Here is a 20826-nt window from a genome sequence, read left to right on the forward strand (position 1 = left end):
TGTGTTTCAGCAGAATGATTCAGTGCATGTAGAGACCTGTGTGCACGAGCTCATCCACAGAGTGGCGCTAGAGACCGCAATCACAGATCTACATTTACTGACTCTGGATCAAACCTGCTCAGTTTTCCTGGATGTGAACTGCACTTATTTTGCCAAATTGTAACTTTTTGTTGTATTTTGCTTTATTTTATTTTATTTTATTTTATATTTTATTTTATTTTGAAATGTGTTTGATTTTTAAATTAGTGCCAGGCCAATTAATCAGCAGATATTTGGAGATTGTGAATTTATTGACATTGGCCTGTATTTTTTTTTAATTATTTTTTTATGTTTAATTTGTCTGTATATAATTGTAATATTCACTGGAATGTAAAAGTCTGAGAGCACTAGTAAAAAAATAAATATTTTTTGTTAAATGTTAAAAAACATGAACGCAAACTTTAGAATTACGTATAAAGAGATTTCGTTAACCTTTACAACAAGGTTGTATTTGTTAACATTAGTAGCAATTAAAATACTTCTAGTTCATTTTAACTTATTATTATTTAATGGACCTGAGCTAAAATGAACTTTTATTAACTAACTTTAAGAGATATGAATAAATACTGTAACAAATGTATTGCTCATTGTAAGTTAATGCACTAACTATAGTTAAATAATGGGGCCTTGTTGTAAAAAGTTACCGAGATTTCTGACTCATTTCACTATTATTTATTTATTTAATTTAAAAATATTAAAACTTTTTTATTTCCAGGTTTTAATTAGATTGGAGACTGCTGGATGTCATTACGTATTTCTGTGTTTAATTTTGAAAGTTTTGCTGTTGTTGTTTTTTACTGTTGAGTTTTCAGTATTATATTTGGTTACACTTTATTTTATTTTAAGGTGTCATTGTTACAGAGTAATTATGTATTTAAGTACTGAGTAATATTAAGCAACTACATGTACTTACTATAGGGTTAGGGTAGGATTAGGGTTTGGTTGAGGGTTAGTTGCATGTAATTATGCATAATTTACTGTTATTACTATGGTAAGTACATGTAACATGTAACAATGACATTGTAAAATAAAGTGTTGCTGGGTTTGGTTTAGGGTTAGTTGCATGTAATTATGCATAATTTATAGTAACTACATCATATAACATGTAACAATGACACTGTAAAACAAAGAGTTACCAATTGTGTTCAGTGTTTTTTTTTTTGGTAATAATTTATTTTATAGTTTGCGTTTGTAGAGTTGTGTGCTGTGATGGTAATGAACAAGAAGCATGTCATGATTTTGAGTGTTTTATTTTGTCCTGATTAAAAATATTTCACACAGATGCTGCATGTTTTTTTTCTTTCTTTCTTTCATATATATATATGGTGCTTTTTATGTGCATGTGCTCTTTAAACTCCTCTGAGAGCATGAGGCATTACTGACCTCTCTCTCTCTCTCTCTCTCTCTCTCTCTCTCTCTCTCTCTCTCTCTCTCTCTCTCTCTCTCTCTCAGATCGTTACGGGCTCATCCATCAGGCCCGTATCTCAGCGTCTGTGAACGCCATGCGGATCTTGAACACGGGCACTGAGGTGGAGGCGGCCGTGGCAGATGCTCTGGTGAGGATCACGTCTCTGCATCAGTGCTGAGCGTCTGATTAACATCTGTCATTACATTCCTGATGTTTTTATCTTTACTTTCCCTCTGCGTTCATCTGGAACATCTTCAGCTTTTAGGAGACTCCAGGAATAAGGTAATTGAATCATTGACACCTGATTGAGTCTATATTCCCTGTCAAAATATTCAACATCATCATTATTTCATCTGATCTGTGGTTTCAGTAACACTTCATAATTAGTTAAATCAACTTTAACTAACAATGATCAATATATTTGTTACAGTATTTATTCATCTTTAAAGTTACAACTGTTCATTGTTAGTTCAGGTCTATTAAATAATATTAACAGATACAACTTTTGATTTTAATAATGGATTAGTAAATTATGTAATTCACATTTACTTTAATTGATAAAAGCTTTTGAAACATTGTTTATTTAACTAATGTAGTTAACTAATGTTAACTAATGAAACCTTGTTGTAAAGTGTTACAGTGGTTTCTTTAAAAATTCAATATTTCATACAAATATAGTAAAGACACACATGAGAATTTTAGCATAGATGGTCTTAATTGTCATAATATCAATGTCACAATGAAATTGAACAATTTTAATGATCATTAAAACTAGGATTAATTTTCTCCAAGCAAAATATTTACACTAGTTCAAAAGTTTGAGGTCAATAATAATTTTTGAAGTTTTTGCAGGAAGTCTCTCCTGCTCACCAATGCTGCATTTATTTGATCGAAAATACAGTAAAAACAGTGAAATATTATTACAATTTAAAATTTTCTATGTGAATATATAGTAAAATGTAATTTATTTCTGTGATCAAAATCTGAATTTTCAGCATCATTACTACTATCAATGTTGAAAACAGCTTAATATTTTTGTGGAAACTGTGATGCATTTTGTTTTTCAAGATAATTGAATAGAAAGTTCAAAAGAACAGCATTTATTTGCATTAAAGTATTATTTTCTTAACTGCCCCCAAACTCGTGAATGTTAAAGTACATTTTTAATTATTTCTTCTGACTTTGGCCACTTACTGTATACACACATGCATGCAATTGTCTAAAAACATCCATGAGCATCAATCTTTGCACGTCGCTTTTCTGTTAAATCAATGTTAGTTCTTTAGCATGGCGTCGTAACCTGAAAGCTATTTCTCTAGCGTGTTGCATAACTCCTCTGTCTCTGTCTGTCCTGTAGCAGAGACCCATGCGACGGCGGTTCGAATCTCCCGGCATGTACTCCGACGACGACGCGAACAGCGACGCGTCCAGCGCGTGCTCCGAGCGCTCCTTCAGCTCTCGTAACGGTGCGATGCCACATTACCTGCGTCAGACGGAGGACGTGGCCGAGATCCTGAACCACTGCGCCAGCGCTAACTGGTCCGAGAGGAAAGAGGGACTCCTGGGACTCCAGAACCTCCTGAAGAGCCAGAGAGTCCTCAGGTACACGCGATACCAGCTACTGATGACTATGAAGAAATGTATTCATTACAGGGTTCGTGTAGGGAGCTTAAAGTACTTGAATTTGACTTTTTAAAATTGAAGTCCTGGAAAACCCTTGAAAACAGCCATATTTATGAAAATTGCTTGAATTATTGAAAGACAGTAAATGCAAAAGTAATGTTTAATTTAATCAATAAAATATCTTTTCACGCAAAATTAACGCTGTGGCCCGTCTGATATAGATATAGAGCAATTTCGCATGGCTATGAGCTTGATATTGCTCATATAAATATCCAAGTATATGATACAGCTTTCTTTCTTCAGGTCAATCATACATTAATGGGGGAAAATCAGTTTGAAAGAGGAAAGCAATATCTTTGTCATAGTATCCTTTCAATTGTTAAAGTTACCGCAGTCATTGCATGTGCTGCACTTTATTTGTACCATTTTGTTTTATTGGTTTATTTATATTAATCCTTTTTTAGAATTTGAAAGATGATAAGGATATTGTCTGATAAGCGAGATCTCTCATTGTAGTTTTTGAAAACCAAAAAGGTAGTGCTTGAAAAGTCCTTGAAAGTCCTTGAATTTAATTTGACAGTATCTGCACAAACCCTGTAATTACACTTTAGACATTCTACTAACTATAAGTAACTTTCATTAGAGTATTAGTAGACTGTTAGGGTTCAGGTTAGTAGAATAAGTTGACATGTAGTTGCAGAGTTACTTATAGTCAGTAGAAAGTCTGTTGTGGAGCATCAAAATAAAGAGTTAGCAGATATTAAGCAGACAGTCTACTAATACTCTAATCATAGTTAGTTGACATGCAGTTGCAGAGTTACTTATAGTTAGTTGGATTTCTAAAGTGGAACATTGTGTAACCAATTCTTTAATTAAAAAAATTAAATTAGCTGAAATCTCGGTGCACTTTTTCAATTTACATACATATTTGTATTAGTTTTTCTTTTTTTAAATGTCTATAGTTTTAAATAATTTTTTTCATTTCAGTTTTGGTTTTAGTTATTTATCATGTTAAACTAAATGAGAAATGTTACCTTGGAAACTAGCTGAGATAAATTATGTTTCGGTTTTTATTTTATTGCAGGTAACGTTAATTTTATAAAGTAATGAATTTATTAATTAACAATTAATTTTTTATATTTTTATTTTTTAGTTATTTTGGTATGTGAAACTAAATGAAAATGAGAAATCTTGCCTTGGCAACTAGCTGAAATATTTTTTTTAATTTATTATATTAAATGTTTGTTTTAAGGTAAAGTTTATTTTATAAAGTAATGGATTTTATTAAGTATCAAAAGTTTTTATGGTCTAATTTTTTGTTACGTATTCCCTGGCTTTATGTGTTTTGTTAATGGGACTTTTAATTTGCCATTTTTGTGCCATTTTTGTAGTCCTTTGTAGTTTTTCTGTTACGCACCGAAAATACATAACAGAAAAACTACAAAGGAATACAAAAATGGCAAACAAGACAGGAAACAGGAACAGAACCAGGGTAAATGCAAATTAAAAGTCCCATTAACAAAACACAAAGCCAGGGGATACATAACAGTTTTAGTTAACTATCATAACCCTGTACCAATATCTTTGATTCAGTTTTGATATGGAAAGTGAATTATAAATGTAAACTGTGAGCGTGTCTCTGTGTTTCAGTCGTGTAGAGCTGAAGAGATTGTGTGAGATCTTCACCAGGATGTTTGCAGACCCTCACAGCAAGGTGACATTTCATCTGTCCATATTCATCTATTCACATCACTCAAATAACTTGAGATGTTTATGTTTGTTGTGACTTCTAATGCTAATGAATTTTGTTTTTCTGTATGTTCTGCTGGTGGTTTGGGCTGATGCATCAGAGAGTAAGTGTTTAAACCTTAAAATACCGTAAACAAATACCTTTTAAAAACCTCAGGGCCGTTTTCATTATTTATTTATTTATTTATTTAAATATTAGTACATCAAGTTAAACTAAATGAAAATAACTAATGTTGACATGGCAATTATCGGAAATAAATGTTTATTTTTCCTCTCAATAACAACATAAACACAACAAAAACGCCCGCGGTGAGAAAACAGCAGTTCAGAAAGCATCTGATCACAGCGATGTGGATGTGTCTGAACCAGCTCTGAGATTCGGTACTCCAGTCTATTAAAGTCACGTTTATTTATATAGAACTTCATATAATAGATTACAGTATTACATGTGAAAAAACAGTGTCTGTCTTAGAATTACACTTCAATTTCTACTGTAAAGCAGAACAGAGGAAATTAACCGGAGAAGATTTTCTCATCAAAGAGGGCAGAGCCTACCTATTACATCATCACCACGGACCAATGGGTGTTCGTTTTGGCCTGATTTGTCCGAAATTACATCACACTTTGATTACGATTGAAATACATCGGAGTCTTACACCGTGTCCTAACCAGGCGCGATGTGATTCCAGCAACAAATAATTTGTCTGTCCAGACTAGATGCGTCAATCAAAACCCACAGCCAATTAGAACAGCGTGTGGGCGGAGTCAACCTATCAGAACAGTGTGTGGGCGGAGTCAGCCAATCAGAACAGCGCATGGGCGGAGTCAGCCAATCAGAACCATGTGTGGGCGGAGTCAGCCAAGCAGAACCACGTGTGGGCGGAGTCAGCCAATCAGAACCGCGTGTGGGCGGGGTCAGCCAATCAGAACCGCATGTGGGCGGAGTCAGCCAATCAGAACAGTGTGTGGGCGGAGTCTCGCAGCACCAGAGAATTATCTTGACGGCACTCGCAAGAAAATGTAAAAAAAAGTAGCTACATAATAAAATTCACAAATATTACACCATTTAAACATGATTAAAAATACATAGGCTACTGAGTTACTAAAACAATCTTTGTCAAATAATACACTTGTTTGTTCACAGTTTGAACATTCTTGTTTCCATTTGTTTAATTTCAAGATCTGAGGTGAATTATCCATTGTTGCTTTTACAGCCACAAAGCTCTCGAGCACTAAATGATATTCAAAGTCACATTACACGCTTTTAACATTAAATAAAGCACATAAACAGTAGCTGAGATTATCATCGCCACACTTTGTGTTTGTTGTTCCAGCGCGACGTCGCAGAAAAATAGAACTGTATAAAATAAAATAAAACTGTTAGAAAACAGTTTCTAAAGTAGAATCGTCGCGTGTCGCCGTCACGGCTGGTTAGGACAAACACTGATTAACGTGGAAAATAACCTTTTATCGCGCGTCGTGTGTTGTAAGGACACGGTGTTAAGTTTTAGTTTTAGTTAACTTTAATAATCCTAGTTCACACTGATTGTGTTGATGAGGATGCAGACGTCCATCTGACATGAACCAACAATTAAAACAGTTCAGACGAAATAAAAGAACGAGTTGTGTCTGCAACATAAAAACACATTTTATAAATGTGTGTGTGTGTGTGTGTATCAGGTGTTCAGCATGTTCCTGGAGACGTTGGTGGACTTCATCACGTTACACAGAGAGGAGCTTCAGGATTGGCTGTTTATTTTGCTCACGCAGTTGCTGAAGAAAATGGGGGCCGATCTTCTGGGGTCCGTCCAGGCCAAAGTTCAGCGAGCTCTCGACGTCACCAGGTCTGAGCCCCTTCACTTCAGTTCGCTCTGTATATAAATGCTATTTCTAGAGTTTTTGTTTATTTTCTTCGTTCCGTCCGTTTCTTGTGTTTGGTTTTCACAGGGATTCGTTTCCGTACGATCAGCAGTTCAACATCCTGATGCGGTTTATTGTTGATCAGACGCAGACACCAAACCTCAAGGTTGGCCAGGTCTTTATGTCCTCATTTTCTCCCAGTGTTTCCCCGCTCTGCTTCATTATGGCTGTGTCATGTGACCAGCTGACCAGCGTCCAAAAATAACCTCTAATATCCCATCAAACCACCCTGTACACCTTGAATTAAAACATTTTAATAATAAATTGTGGTTAAATAATGTTAAAAGAAAATGTGAAATTAAATATACAATTTGTATTTAAATGATATTATGGAAAATGATTCATAATTTATTATAATTAAGCTTTTTTTCATAATATTATTTCATAAAAATATCAAATGTATTACACATTAACTAACAATGTGCAGTACATTTGCTACAGTATTTATTAATCTAGTTAATGTAGTAAATAAACAAATATTGGTGATTCTGTGTTCATATTAGATCAGGTCCAGTAAATAATATTAGCTGATACTTTTGATTTTAATAATGTATTAGTAAATGTTGAAATTAACATTAGCTAAGATTGTTAAATGTTTAGTAGTATTTGTCATTGTTAGTTGATGTTAATTAATTTAACCAAATGGAACCTTATTGTAAACAATGTTATTTTAGCATAATTTAGGTCCTATTTTTTATCACTATTTATTTATATTACTTTAATATTTTCAGTGTAATTTTAGTTCATTTAAGTTTAGTTCATTTTAGTGAGTGTTTTGTCATTTTTATTCGTTTTTTAAACTGCTTGTATAGTTTTTATTTATTTTAATTTCAATCATTTTAATTAAAATGAGAAATGTTGCCTTTGACAAGTAGCTGAAATAAACACGTGTGTCTGTGCGTGCGTGTGTGTGTGTGTGTGCATGTGCGTGCGTGTATGTGTGTGCGCGTGTGTGTGTGTGCGTGTGTGTGTGTGTGTGTGTGTGTGTGTGTGTGCGAGCAGGTGAAGGTGGCCATCCTGAAGTACATCGAATCTTTGGCCAGACAAATGGATCCGTCAGACTTCGTGAACTCCAGCGAGACACGATTGGCCGTCTCCCGAATCATCACGTGGACCACAGAACCGAAGAGCTCGGACGTCAGAAAGGTCAGTGTTCTGTTTCTGAAGGATCTCGCGCTTCGGGTCCGGATGAGACGTTGCTCGAGCTCAAGTTAAAGTTTGGTTTGTCAAAGTGAGTTGTGATGTGTCTCAGACGCTTCATAGCTGGGCGATCGAGGAGGCGTCAGGCAGGAGCTCGACTGTGGCGTCCCTGCCGGGGGAGAGTAACCTGGAGGAGAGGTGTAAGCAGGTAGCGACCCCTGAACCTTGACCTTTAACCTCCTGACTGGCTCTCCAGGTCACGCGGGCCGCCTGATTGTGTTCTCTTTGGGCTTCTCTAACACGGCTGCTCTCTGCAATGACTTTCAGGATTTCAGCTGATGGTTTTGCTCTGATGTTTGGTGATGTTCAAGCATGTGAGCTGGACGCTGTGAGCGGCTGATAACTGTCTTTCCTCATTTTCATTTCTGCACCACTAACACCTCTATCTGAATGACCTTTGACCTTGGGCAGTGGATATGCCATGAATGAAAACGAGGCTGTGCGGGACAGACATACAGCACACGTTCAGAGCAGGATTATTATCGCTAACTACAATTAAAACTATCAAAAACATTTTTGATGTTTTGAAGCACGAACATTGCTAACTGGAAATAAATAGAAATAAACCTAAATATTATTAAAAAATAAAAATGCAATGAAATTATCAAAAATTAGACTGTAAATAAATGAAAAATAAAGTAAACCTAAATAGTATTAAAAAAAAACTATTTCAATGACGTAACAAAATGACAAAAAATTAAACTGAAATAAATAAAATTATTTAAACCTAAAAAATTACAAAAAAAATACAAAAAATTACAAAAGAATTTAAGCATAAATAAATGCAAATAAATCTAAAACCTAAATAGTATTATTTTTTAAAAACAATAAATAAAGATGACAAAGTTACAAAAAATGGAAATAAATAAAAAAAGTAAATCTAAATAGTATTATTTAAAAAAACAAAAACTAACAAACAAAAAAATAATAAGAATCACATTTAAAAAAAATGTAAAAAAAATTAACTGGAAATAAATAAAAATATTATTTAAAATATTTTTTTTTTTTTTTTTTACAAAAAAACAACTAGCATTATTTAAAAAAAACAAAAGTTCATAGAAATGACAAAATTACTAGAAATGCAAATGAAAACTGAAAATATAAAAAATAAAAGCTATAATAGTACATCAATAATACTAAAATAAATCTGATTAAGTTAACTTGAATTGATTGGTTGTTTAACTGGTGAAACATCTGAGGTTTCCTTTCGAGGGAACTCGAACTGCGTCGAATGACACTTTGGGGGGAAACGCCCCTCAGCGTAGCGCCGTTTCCCCCCAAAGTGTCATTCGACGCAGTTCTCGTTCCCTTTCTCAGGGAACAAGGGTTACAGACGTAACCCGAGACGATTTCCAGCAGACAAAAAAAAAAAAAAAACCTAGAAAAAACATTAAATGTGATCTATGACCTTATGATCTGAACTCTATCCCTCACAGCCTTCATGTATTCACTTCAGATTAAAAATGACGTCAACCCTTCACTAATGCCGATTGGGATGCATACTCAAATCTTATAGCAAGTCACTATTAGCGCTGCAGATTCCTGTAGAGATGCACCTCGCCAGGCTCAGTGTGATGAGTTTGAAGCAAAAAATACAGTGTGAAGTGACAAAATCTCATATTACTTGATGTTTAATAAGCATGTGTGTGGAGCAGGAAGAGATCTGATAGTGGGCGGAGCTACTCAGTGTAATACAGCAACACTAAAAACTAAATCACAGACAACACTTGCTTGACGCGTCTTTTAAAATGTGCCTGGTTATGTATAAAGTTTATAAAAACTGAATTTAAGGATGTGGGATTTTTTTCCCTCACTTAATTTTGATATTTCAGAAAACAAAACATAATATCCCGTCATTTTGCTTTACAGTGTCTTGATTTAAGAGTGTTTGTACTGGAAAACAGGACAAAAATACTGAAGAAAAATATTTTGCAGTGCATAAATTCGGCATCTTGTGATTAGAATGAAAACGGTTTGAGCTTGTGAAATTGCAGCATTATGAAGTGTTCGCCTCATGACAGTGCTTGTGTGTTTTCAGGCTGCTCAGATGGTGTTGATCGCCCTGTTTGAGCTGAACACCCCAGAGTTCACCATGCTGTTAGGCGCTCTGCCCAAAACCTTCCAGGACGGAGCCACTAGACTCCTGCACAACCACCTGAAGAACAACAGCAACACCACCACAGTGGTACACACACACACACACACACTGCTCTTACTCTCCATCGCTGTACTTCAGTCTTCATGATATAGTGGGCTGATCACTGACATGTCTGTGTTATTTGTCAAGTCAACTTCATTTATACAGCGCTTTTAACAATACAGACTGTTTCAAATCAGCTTTACAGAGATAATGTGAAATAAAGTAACAGATTGTTTAGGCTTCACAGCAGCTCTAGAATAAAGTTATTGTCCAGCTAAAGTTAGTTTTGATTGATTCACTTCCATTGCATTAGTTATTAAAGGAACACTCCACCGTTTTTTGAAATAGGGCTTATTCACTTTCTTTCCTACATTTAGATAGGTGGACAAATGCATTTTTGACTCAGTGCATGCATTGTTTTAGTTTGACAGGGTCGGCGCTAGCTTAGCTTAGCATAATGAATGGAATCCTTTGTTGCCAGCTAGCATGTCCTGAGTAAAAATGATATAAAAATTAATTACTTCTTGTGGCCTGTGTATTCACAACAAGTACGAATAGTGATGCAGATTAACACTAGGCGATTTCCCAGGCAGATATTGATTTATATATTAAGGACTATATTAGGGGGAAGCACAGGCGAAGCACTGCTACTTGGGCGTGATATCTCTGCGCCCAAGTAGCAGTGCTTCGCCTGTGCTTCCCCCTAATATAGTCCCAAGTAGGCATGTGCCGGTATTCGGTAATGCGATAAATCGCGGTAATGAAAATGCACGATATTGTTATCGTGGGCACTTCAAAATACCGTGAAAAATAATAGATCAGAATTTATATTTATAGAACGCGTATTAGCTTATTTTCCATCAACCGCTTAAACAAACACTGCGTATGCTGCGCGAAACACGTGCGCGCTCTGATGTAAACAATCCCCACATGTATTAGCACTGTGTGCATGCGGCGCAGTGCGCACTCTAGTCTAATGTAAACAACCCTCACATGGAGAAGAAGCATGGCGGAAGGAGGCACGCTGCCGACGATTTATCCCCCTTCTAAAAGCAGAGCTGTCAATACGCATTCAGCGTGAGACTCACGCAATTTACACTTTTCAAACGCTCTCGCGCCACATGCAGTTTCTCACGCAGAGAAAAATCGCGGAGCAAAGAGGACACGGAGACCGACAGACTAGACAGAGCAGGTTATTATGGTATGAAAACAATTCTCAGCTCTCATGTTCTGTCCATTTTATTACGAAATTCAGACAATAAATACTGTTTTGGTGCTTGTAAATGTGACTTGACAGATCACTGTAGCGCCTCAGTTCAAGCGATCATCTGTTACTTTTTATTTAAAGTTACAGTAGGCTACAACTTACCGAAAGGTATGCCTCATACATAATATCGATCATTCAGTGTTTTTCAACCACGGAAAGAGGTTAATAAAACTGCAGGTGAACAATTATGTCACAGAACGTTACATTTACCTCAGGAAAGCCATTTAATGACCAACACGTTAGTTGACTAGACAAAAATAGCTATAGAGAGGAGTATTTTGCACAATATGTGCACTATATTACATTTGTATTATATTTTTACTTGTGTCATAATTGTTATTACAATGAAAACCAAATTATATTTAATTTAATTAGTTAATTTTTAACCTTTAATAATACCAGCTGACAGGGCTCTCTGTATGTTTAAAGCATTATGTGAGATATATTTTTTCTTGAGAAAAATTAACGTCTATCTACTGTAGCCTACCTAATATTTATCCAAAAAGTCAATACTGAATCAAGATTGAAATGAAATCCCAAGAATTGAAATCGTGAAAATTGTGTAAAATTCTATTTAGTTACCAAATGTTTTGACAATCACTATTGTAATGTTTTTATTAAAAAACTATTAGTAGTTTTTTTTCTACATCCCCCCCACCAATCCATTCATTTCTCTTGAGCAATTAAAATATCGTGATAATACCGTATACCGTGGTAAAAACTCAATCAATTAATCGCAGCATGAAAAGTTGATACCGGCACATGCCTAGTCCCAAGTCAATATCTGCATAGGAAATCGCCTAGTGTTAATCTGCATCGCTATTTGTACTTGTTGTGAATACGCAGGACACAAGAAGTAATTAGGTGGGTTTTTAAAAAAATTTATATCACTTTTACTCAGGACATGCTAGCTGGCAACAAAGGATTCCATTAATTATGCTAAGCTAAGCTAGCGCTGACCCTGTCAAACTAAAACAATGCATGCACTGAGACAAAAATGCATTTGCCCACCTATCTAAATGTAGGAAAGAAGGTGAATAAGCCCTATTTCAAAAAACAGTGGAGTGTTCCTTTAACTTAGCGGCCGCTAACACAACATCGTTCTAACAGAAAACCCTTAACGCGCTCCGGCTGCTCATTCACACAACAGTGTTTAGTGGCTCGAGAACGCAAACCTTGAAACTGGTTCCAAGGTGCAAGCTTTAAAAATGTTTGAAAATGTTATCATCTGTGTGTAAACTTCAAAAACGTGAATATGTGAAAATATGGTCGAATTTGAACCACTGAATTTGTGGAAAGCGAAATAGAATGGACCAGACGATTGCCTGTCAAATATTATAGGTTGTGTTTTTAAACAGAATGTATATTTTGAAAGTGAAATCTGAAAGGTGAATATGTATGATTGAATTTTTTAATAATGAAAACGTGTGTGAAATGTTTTGAATTGAAATATTCACAGCTTAAATATACAATATGTTGAATTTCAGCCCATAAGAATGCAAGCCCTAAAAATACAATGCATTAAAATGCAAGCAGGCTCAATGCAATGCATATTATTTTCAAGTAGTGCAATTCAACAAGATTTTTTGTTTCAGAAACATTTGTCATTATTTTACCTCCATATGAAAACGGTGACGGCGTGCACATGCATATTACATGTTTAGTCTATAGATATGAGCGTTTGAATATGTATGTGCGCAGGCGCGTAGTCTTTCTTTACAATTTGAGATCGCCAAATTACTTGTCTGGCCTGCATAATACAGAATTATAATTATTATTTTTTTAGTCTCAGGCATCTCCCAGCAGCCCCGTGACCCGCGCTCCTGCCAGACACCCCGTGACCCGCACCAGCCCGCTCACGTCACCCACAAACTGCTCGCACGGAGGACTCTCTCCCAGGTACGTCACCCAAAACACAATAACACACATAATACATCTGTGAAGTTGTGTGACATCATCGGGACTACATGAGTACTGCAGTCTATTATATTCTTAATATTACATTTTTTTTTTTTTTACAATTTGATTAAATAAATCACCTTAAATATTTATTTAAATATATAAAAACATTCATTTTAATAACAATTTACCTTAGTAATTTACTTTTTTTTATATATATATTAAGGGTGTAACGGTACACAAAAATCACGGTTCGGTACGTACCTCGGTTTTAAAGTCACGGTTCGGTTTATTTTCGGTACAGTAAGGGAAAGAAATGCAAACATTAAACTGCAGGTTGTTTATTACTATAATTTTTTTTTACAAGTTGTTTACACTTTTTTAAACACTTTTTAATAAAATAGATATAAAATAAAAAAAAGAATAAGAAATAAAATACTGCTGCAAAGTTCTCCACTAAATAAAATACTCTCAGTCTCAAACCAATATCACATAATAAAATATAATGAAAAATATAAATAAATAACTATGATTACAGTGCAGGAACAGAAAATAGCCCTATATTAAAATAATATTAAACAAATATATTAATGTATTATTATTTTTCAATAATCAATCAACATAATCAATTTTTTCACTTTTTTAATAATTATCAAAATAAAATATAGTCCAAAGCTATTATTACCAGAGCATGTGACCAGAGCAGGTCATTTTACCATTGTTGCCAGCATGACATACCAGCTCAGCAAACAGAAGTCTAGTTACTACTGAGAAATTTCTCCTTATTTGAGCGGACTTTGCTTTTCCAGTGCGTGATCGGTACATGATTGAAGTGTTTGGGCCGTTAACGACAGAGCAGAACGCGCAGCGCAAACACGGACTCGAACATTGAGCAGAGAGCGCAGTGGGTCGTCGACACACACACACACACACACACACACACACACACACCACGGAACGGAGAGTGCGGCGGCGCACACGAAGCGGAAAAGCTTTTTTTCGCCCTGCAGTCTATTTCATTGGTTTAGGTTACAGTGACGACGGGTAAAACACTGGTAAAACCCATAGACTGTAAAAGGTAAAACCAGAGAATGTCTAATAGGAAAAAAACATTAGAATCACCTGCAGGGCGGGATTTGCGCTGAACGCGGAGACTTCCGCCACTTAATATGTTCGTGTGGAAACACGAAAATGTACCTATGTTCCGCACACAAAATATTGCATTCAGTCATTCGGTACACACGTGCACCGAACCGAAAGCCCTGTACGGAAACGGTGTTACACCCCTAATATATATATTTAATATTAAGAAAAAATAGACAATTAACATAACTGCACTGACACTGGGAACATTGGCACTATTATTGAACTGAATTGAATCAACATTAAACTGAATTTAGCTGTATAATGACACTATTGTCTTCTGTAGAACTGCTTTATAGCTTAAATTTAATTTGTTTCATAATTGATTAATTTGACAATATTGATGTGAAGTTGCTTTGAAACAATCTGTATTGTATAAAGCGCTATAGAAATAAATGTGACGACTTAATATTCTTAGCCAGGCAGAGCTGCGTGATTCTGGATAAACTGAGAATCAAGATTTTATTGTTTAAAAATAGAGATCACGATTCTGCATAGACAACTAAACAAATTACATGTAATTTACTAAAGGTTCTGACAAAATGTTAATTGCTGCGATCTATTTAAAAAATATTTAATTCATTAAAAACACATTTTTTTAAATCGGTTTGAGTGAATGATTCAATGACTCTTAAAGACTCGTTTAAATTTCACTTTTATTGTTGGAATTTCGTCCTATTTAATTTAAGTCATATTGAAATGCTCACAGAGGAATCAAAATTTTAATTTTATAACAAGTATCCGATTCCTGACCATAATCAGTTTTCGATTCCCAACCCTAGTCATGTTTGCTCAGAACACGGTCGCGTCTTTCACGCTATCTTTCCTCTTTGTCTCTATCCTCCCTGCTCTCTCTTCATCCTCCTCTTCCTCTCGGCCCAGTCGTTTATGGGGCTGGAGCTCAAAGGCCTCTTCTCCTCTCCCTCCCCCCCACCCCGGCCCCACCACCCCCCCTCTCCGGGCTCATCGGAGGGCGTATTCGCCCAGGTAACACACCTCGGCCCGGGCGTCAGGACTTCGGTTCTCCTACATACTTGTCCATCTTTTCATTGGATTGGTAGTCTAATAAATCAAACTCAATGCATGACATTTAAAGGATTGTTTCGGGTTTATTTGAACCCAGAACGTTCTTTTTAAAGGGTTAGTTCACCCAAAAATGAAAATTCTGTCAGTTATTGCTCACCCTCATGTTGTTCCAACCCTGTAAGACTTTCGTTCATCTCCGGAACACAAACTAACATATTTTTGATTAAATCTGAGAGCTGTCTCACTCCTCCACAGGCTTCTAGGTCATCGATATCTGCCATCCCAGAAAGTTAGTAAAGACATCGTTAAAATAGTCCAAGTGACTACAGTGGCTCAACCTTAAGTTTATCAAGCGACAAGAATCCACCTTTATTCCTGACGACCTTACTGAGTTTTGAATTATGGGCGGCACTTCCGGTTTTGGGGAACTTGCATTCAAAAAGGCTGAAACGAATCATTTCAAATCATAAGGTTGCCCTACAAATAAAGCTGAGCTATCAATTTTCCTTCATGATTTATTTTCAGACATCATGAGAATAACGTTATACTTGGTATTTTAACGTGACATGTTATAACAAGAATATCTATGGCAAGAGCTCTTTTCTTTTCCTCGTGATTATTTTCTTTTTCCCTTTGCAATCCGCTGTAAAAGTATAAAAGGACAACATATACTGCACATTTGTGGTCTGTTCTCCCGAATTTAATTTACGATATATTCCATTAATAATTCACTGGAATGCACGAAGAATCTCTCGTTATTCCCCTCAAATCCTCACGTCTCTTTCCAGGTTTGTTTTCACAGGAAAATGCAATTCATAATCTGTCAAAATGACGGAAATCACTTTGAAATAGTATCACGCAATGCTGAAGTTGATGAAAATTTTTTATTAAGGCAACATAAGTTACATAATACAGATTACTACATATTACGCGCTTTTGGGATTATTTGGTCTGTTGAAATACCTTGTTGATGCTTTTACACTTTTAAATTTCCTTTTAATATGCAATAGTTGAAGGGTGAGTAGATTTAATGTCATCTCGTTGTGACACTTTATTACCGTATTGCGTTCATAGAGCGAGCCTTTCACTGATTGTTTACAGCTTAACGGAAGTTACACCCATAATTCGCACAAAGCGTCATGGGGCGCAGGAATAATGTGGATACTTTTTGTCCACAAAAAACAAACAAAAATAATGACTTTATTCAACTCTTCATGTTCTTCTGTGTGGGCCTGAGAGTGAGTTCATGTAGTGAACGTAGGCTCACAAAAAGTATTCTCGTCGCTTGATAAACTTAAGGTTGAGCTTGGACTATTTTAACATTGTCTTTACTAACTTTCTGGGCCGGCAAGTTTCAATAACCTAGAAGCCTATGAAGGAGTGAGACAGCTCTCAGATTTAATCAAAAATATCTTAATGTTCCGAAGACAACATGAGGGTGAGTAATGAGTATTTTCGGGTGAACTAACCCTTTAAGGCGCGACGCTTCAGGCAAAATCATTGTTTTCTCATGCACTGGTCAATTTTGAGGTTTTGGCCTATTTTGCTTCCATTCTTCCTTCAGACTAGTGGAAAGAAAACATCCCAAATACACATTTAAGTGTACATGTTTAAGTTTTCATCTGTAGATTTCGATCACAATACATGTCTTTAAAGTCAGAAATCTCCACTTCAGCCGCTTTACCCTAGTGATTTTTTTTTTTTAAATACATTTATTTCATACTAAGTATACTGCAAATCCATTAACATATTTACTGACTATCGATTCAGACTTAGTGATATACATTTCTTTATATTAAGCCTAAAATGTGTTTAATGTCACTATTAGTCTTTAAATACAGGATATTTAAAGAGTACCTTGCATTATTTCTTCTTTAGCACAATCATATATCCTTCAGTATATCTTTAGTTGAACCTCAGCACTATTTCTGGATAACTAAAGTGCATTAAGTACAAAATTAGTTGTTCCAATTTACTTTAAGCATACAAATTTAGTATACCAAAAGTACAATTGCAAGGTATTTATATTAAGCACATAAATATGTAAAAGTGTTTGTAGTGTACTTAGCATATTTCAAATACATTTTAGTATATTTATTTTCACTAGGGTACACACACCAAACTTTACAGTATCTGTATTTATTACAGATAACACTTTATTCCTAAAACATGGTAAAAATGTCTGTTTTTTCTGTCTGTTGGCAGTATTTTCTGATTTATGGAGTAATAAAAAGAGTGTAAAAACCATGTCAACAAACTCAAACATGGCTCATCATCCAATCAGTTCAGGTTTCTGATTAGATGCTGCCTCATTTGCATATTTAAACAACATTTCAGAAAAGAAAATAATTGTCTTAATGTACTGTGTCCGTTAGTTAAATTTTTACACTATTCCCCTGTAGTGTCTTGTCTTAAGAGTAAAAATCCCGAAAATTTGAGCGAAGTGAGAATCTGTCCCACATTTTCATCACTTTTGTGACGTCTCTCTGTCTCTCATCCACCCGATTTGTTTTGTTTCCGCCGCTTTGCTTCATGGGACTCGTGGCGAATGCAGAAGTTTGTCAAGCGTCAGTCTGTCCATATGAAACATTTAAGATGCGTCACTTTTCATCTCGTCTGTGTGCCGTCCTGTGTGTGTCATTTGCTGAAATCAGTGTGTATGGAGTCACACCTCTTTGTGTTTACAGTATGCTGGAGTACGACACTGAGAACATGAACTCAGAGGAGATCTTCAGCTCGTTGAGAGGCGTAACCGAAGCCATCCAGAGCTTCAGTTTCCGCAGTCAGGAAGAAATCCTCGAGCCCATCAAACGTGACGGCAAGAGGGAAGATCCGGTGAGTACGACCGCCTGTGAGATTTACATTCATGCATTTGGCAGACACTTTTATCCAAAACGACTTACATTGCATTTCAAGGCACACATTTACATTCTTATCAGTTCTTGCTTTCCCTGGGAATCGAACCCATGACCTTGGCGTTGCAAGCACCAACGCTCTACTGTTCTTGAGATTGTATTCAATCTGTTGCTCCGCTGGGACGGAGGTTAATTTAGTTTTGCCTGAAGCTGAAAAACTGTTCATGTTAGCAGCTTGTACCTCGCAACCAGCAATCGCTTCATTGTTTATAATAAGTTTCAGCAACTCTCAAAACATAAACAATGTGACCATTATGAAAAAGCAACTACATCAAATGTGCAGTCCCCCTGTGGTGAAAATCCAGCTTTTAATGTTGTTTATATGTCTATGTGGTGTAGGGGTGTGCGATATTGACAAACCATTATATCTCGATATTTTCTGGGATTTTCTCGAGAACGATTATTAGGTGATATATTGCTGAGTGTGTTTATTGTGTTGGTACTTTGGCAGGTTTAGGACTGTCGTGGACAGCTGACTCCTAAAGTTATTGATATTCTTCATACTCTGTGTGGTGGTCAGTTCACAGCATTGACAGAAATTATTTTTTCCAGTATGTTTCAATTGATTTTTACCTAATATGGGCGTTTTTGCTTTTATAAAGCCATTTTTTAAACCTAATCATATGCATGCATCATCTTTTGTGTCAATTTCATACATTTAATCAAATTCAGTTGTTACCAATCAAATGAAATCAGTATCTACAAAATTCATCTTTGCAATATTGAATATTGATATTTAAAATGATTTAAAACAAGAAAAGACACTTTAAATGTGAAATTGAAACCACCAGTAGGTGGCAGCAAGTCACTGTTAATAAGCGAATCGTTGAGATTCAACCGACTCATTCAAACGTCTGATTCGTTCAAGAAAAGAAACATTTGACTCTCTTAATCTATCCTAGTCAACTGATTCGTTCAAAAAGCTGATTCACTCAGTAAGGAAACACCGCCGTGTGTGGCTTTGTTTTTAACTATTTTCGTTGGCGAAATAGAGCAAAAATAGGCAATATGGTGTCTACAAGGTAAGTCACAGAATATTAACTTCTTGTTTATTAAACTTGAATAAAATCAAAATCACATTTTTTATCATGCTGATATTTGGAGAAAAACATTTGCTAAATAATACTAAATGATCATAAAGACTAAATCACTCTAGATGCGCACCCACACTAATCTAATCTACAAGACTACATCACGTAGAGTTTGCATGCACTCTCTGGGTGTGTGTGAGGGATAGGCGATAATGTCAAATTGCACATCGTTAAAACAACAATTACGATATTATCACAGATGATATATATCGCACACCCCTGTTTTTTAATATGCTTTAAGACAAACTATAAGTAAATTCATAAGTCAACACCATTGCTGAGTATTTTCTCCTTAAAGCTACCTTGTAACCAATCAGATCAACGTGTGATCGTCAACTAGTGGATCTCTGAGCTGAGTGAGTGAGTGGAGACGGGGCTCATTTGCATATTCATAGAACCGCGTATACTAAATGAGGCGAGGGTGTCGAGTTACATTCAAGCTATTTTAAGACATGAAGAAATTTTTTGAAGAAAAACGTCTAAATATGTCATTTTGGTGACCAAAGATGAGTTTAAAGAGATACAGTTGTTGACTACAGGGGGACTTTAGCAATAAAAAAAAAAAGTTTAGATGTTATAATCACTCAGTGGGTTGAAGTGAAATAACCATGTTTCTCATTCAGACCGGTGTGGCGTCGCCTGGTGTGGATCCTCGTCTGGAAGGAGGCCGGACGGCACTGGACAACAAGACGTCATTATTAAACACACCGTCCCCTCGATCGTTCAGCGGCCCGTGGACACGCGAGTACAACCCCTACAACTACAGCGACATCAGCGCCTACGAGAAGGGAGCGCTCGCCGTGTTCGACGACGGGGAGCAGATCCGAGAGGGTAAACGAACAAACATCTACTGGAGAATCTCTTCATGATGTTCACAGAAACAGACCAACGTCTTTGGGTTCTTCTTTCAGGTCATCAGCAGGACGGTGGAGAGAACAAGATCATGCATCCCAAAGGGTTTTCTGCAGGTATGAAGAGCACAAGTCCGCTGCCGTAAATCAAAATCTCATTTAATATCTCTCTAGATAATGTATAAACATGCCAGAACAGATTTACCATGAGCTCTGAGGTTCTTTAACGGATAATTCACATATTTCGGGCCTCAAGGCAACACACCCCAGATGAATTGGATAACATATTTAAAGTCCCCCTTGTAGTCAATAATTTGATCTCTTAAAGGGTAACTCGTCAAAATTGAACCTAGGCTCTTTTTGTTAATCTACCCGAGGCAAACTTTCGTGTAAAAGCATAATTAAAATGGAAACGCCACTTTTAAGATTGACCGTATTTTGGTTTTCGGTCAAAATCCCTTTTGAATGGGAGTGCATGGGGCACTTCTATGATAGCATCAAAATCACTATTTTTAAAACACTAAGAAGGCTCGACACAACATGAAACTGTGCTGG

General features: G+C 36.0%; 1 protein-coding gene across 1 annotated transcript in view; it reads left to right on the forward strand.

Moving 5' to 3' along the window:
* The window catches only part of LOC308685634 (CLIP-associating protein 1-B), a 72695-nt gene that overhangs the window by 43939 nt on the left and 7930 nt on the right, over window positions 1-20826 (forward strand). The window contains exons 24-36 of the mRNA XM_081357553.1: window positions 1492-1595; window positions 1706-1729; window positions 2805-3049; window positions 4721-4784; window positions 6500-6663; window positions 6767-6845; window positions 7742-7885; window positions 7992-8087; window positions 9978-10124; window positions 13133-13245; window positions 18102-18249; window positions 20044-20251; window positions 20332-20388. Of these exons, the coding sequence (XP_081213679.1) occupies window positions 1492-1595; window positions 1706-1729; window positions 2805-3049; window positions 4721-4784; window positions 6500-6663; window positions 6767-6845; window positions 7742-7885; window positions 7992-8087; window positions 9978-10124; window positions 13133-13245; window positions 18102-18249; window positions 20044-20251; window positions 20332-20388 (1593 nt within the window). The remainder of the gene's footprint in view (window positions 1-1491; window positions 1596-1705; window positions 1730-2804; window positions 3050-4720; window positions 4785-6499; window positions 6664-6766; window positions 6846-7741; window positions 7886-7991; window positions 8088-9977; window positions 10125-13132; window positions 13246-18101; window positions 18250-20043; window positions 20252-20331; window positions 20389-20826) is intronic.

This window comes from Scardinius erythrophthalmus, assembly GCF_964197995.2.
Source record: "Scardinius erythrophthalmus genome assembly, chromosome: 25".
NCBI classification, from domain to species: domain Eukaryota; kingdom Metazoa; phylum Chordata; class Actinopteri; order Cypriniformes; family Leuciscidae; genus Scardinius; species Scardinius erythrophthalmus.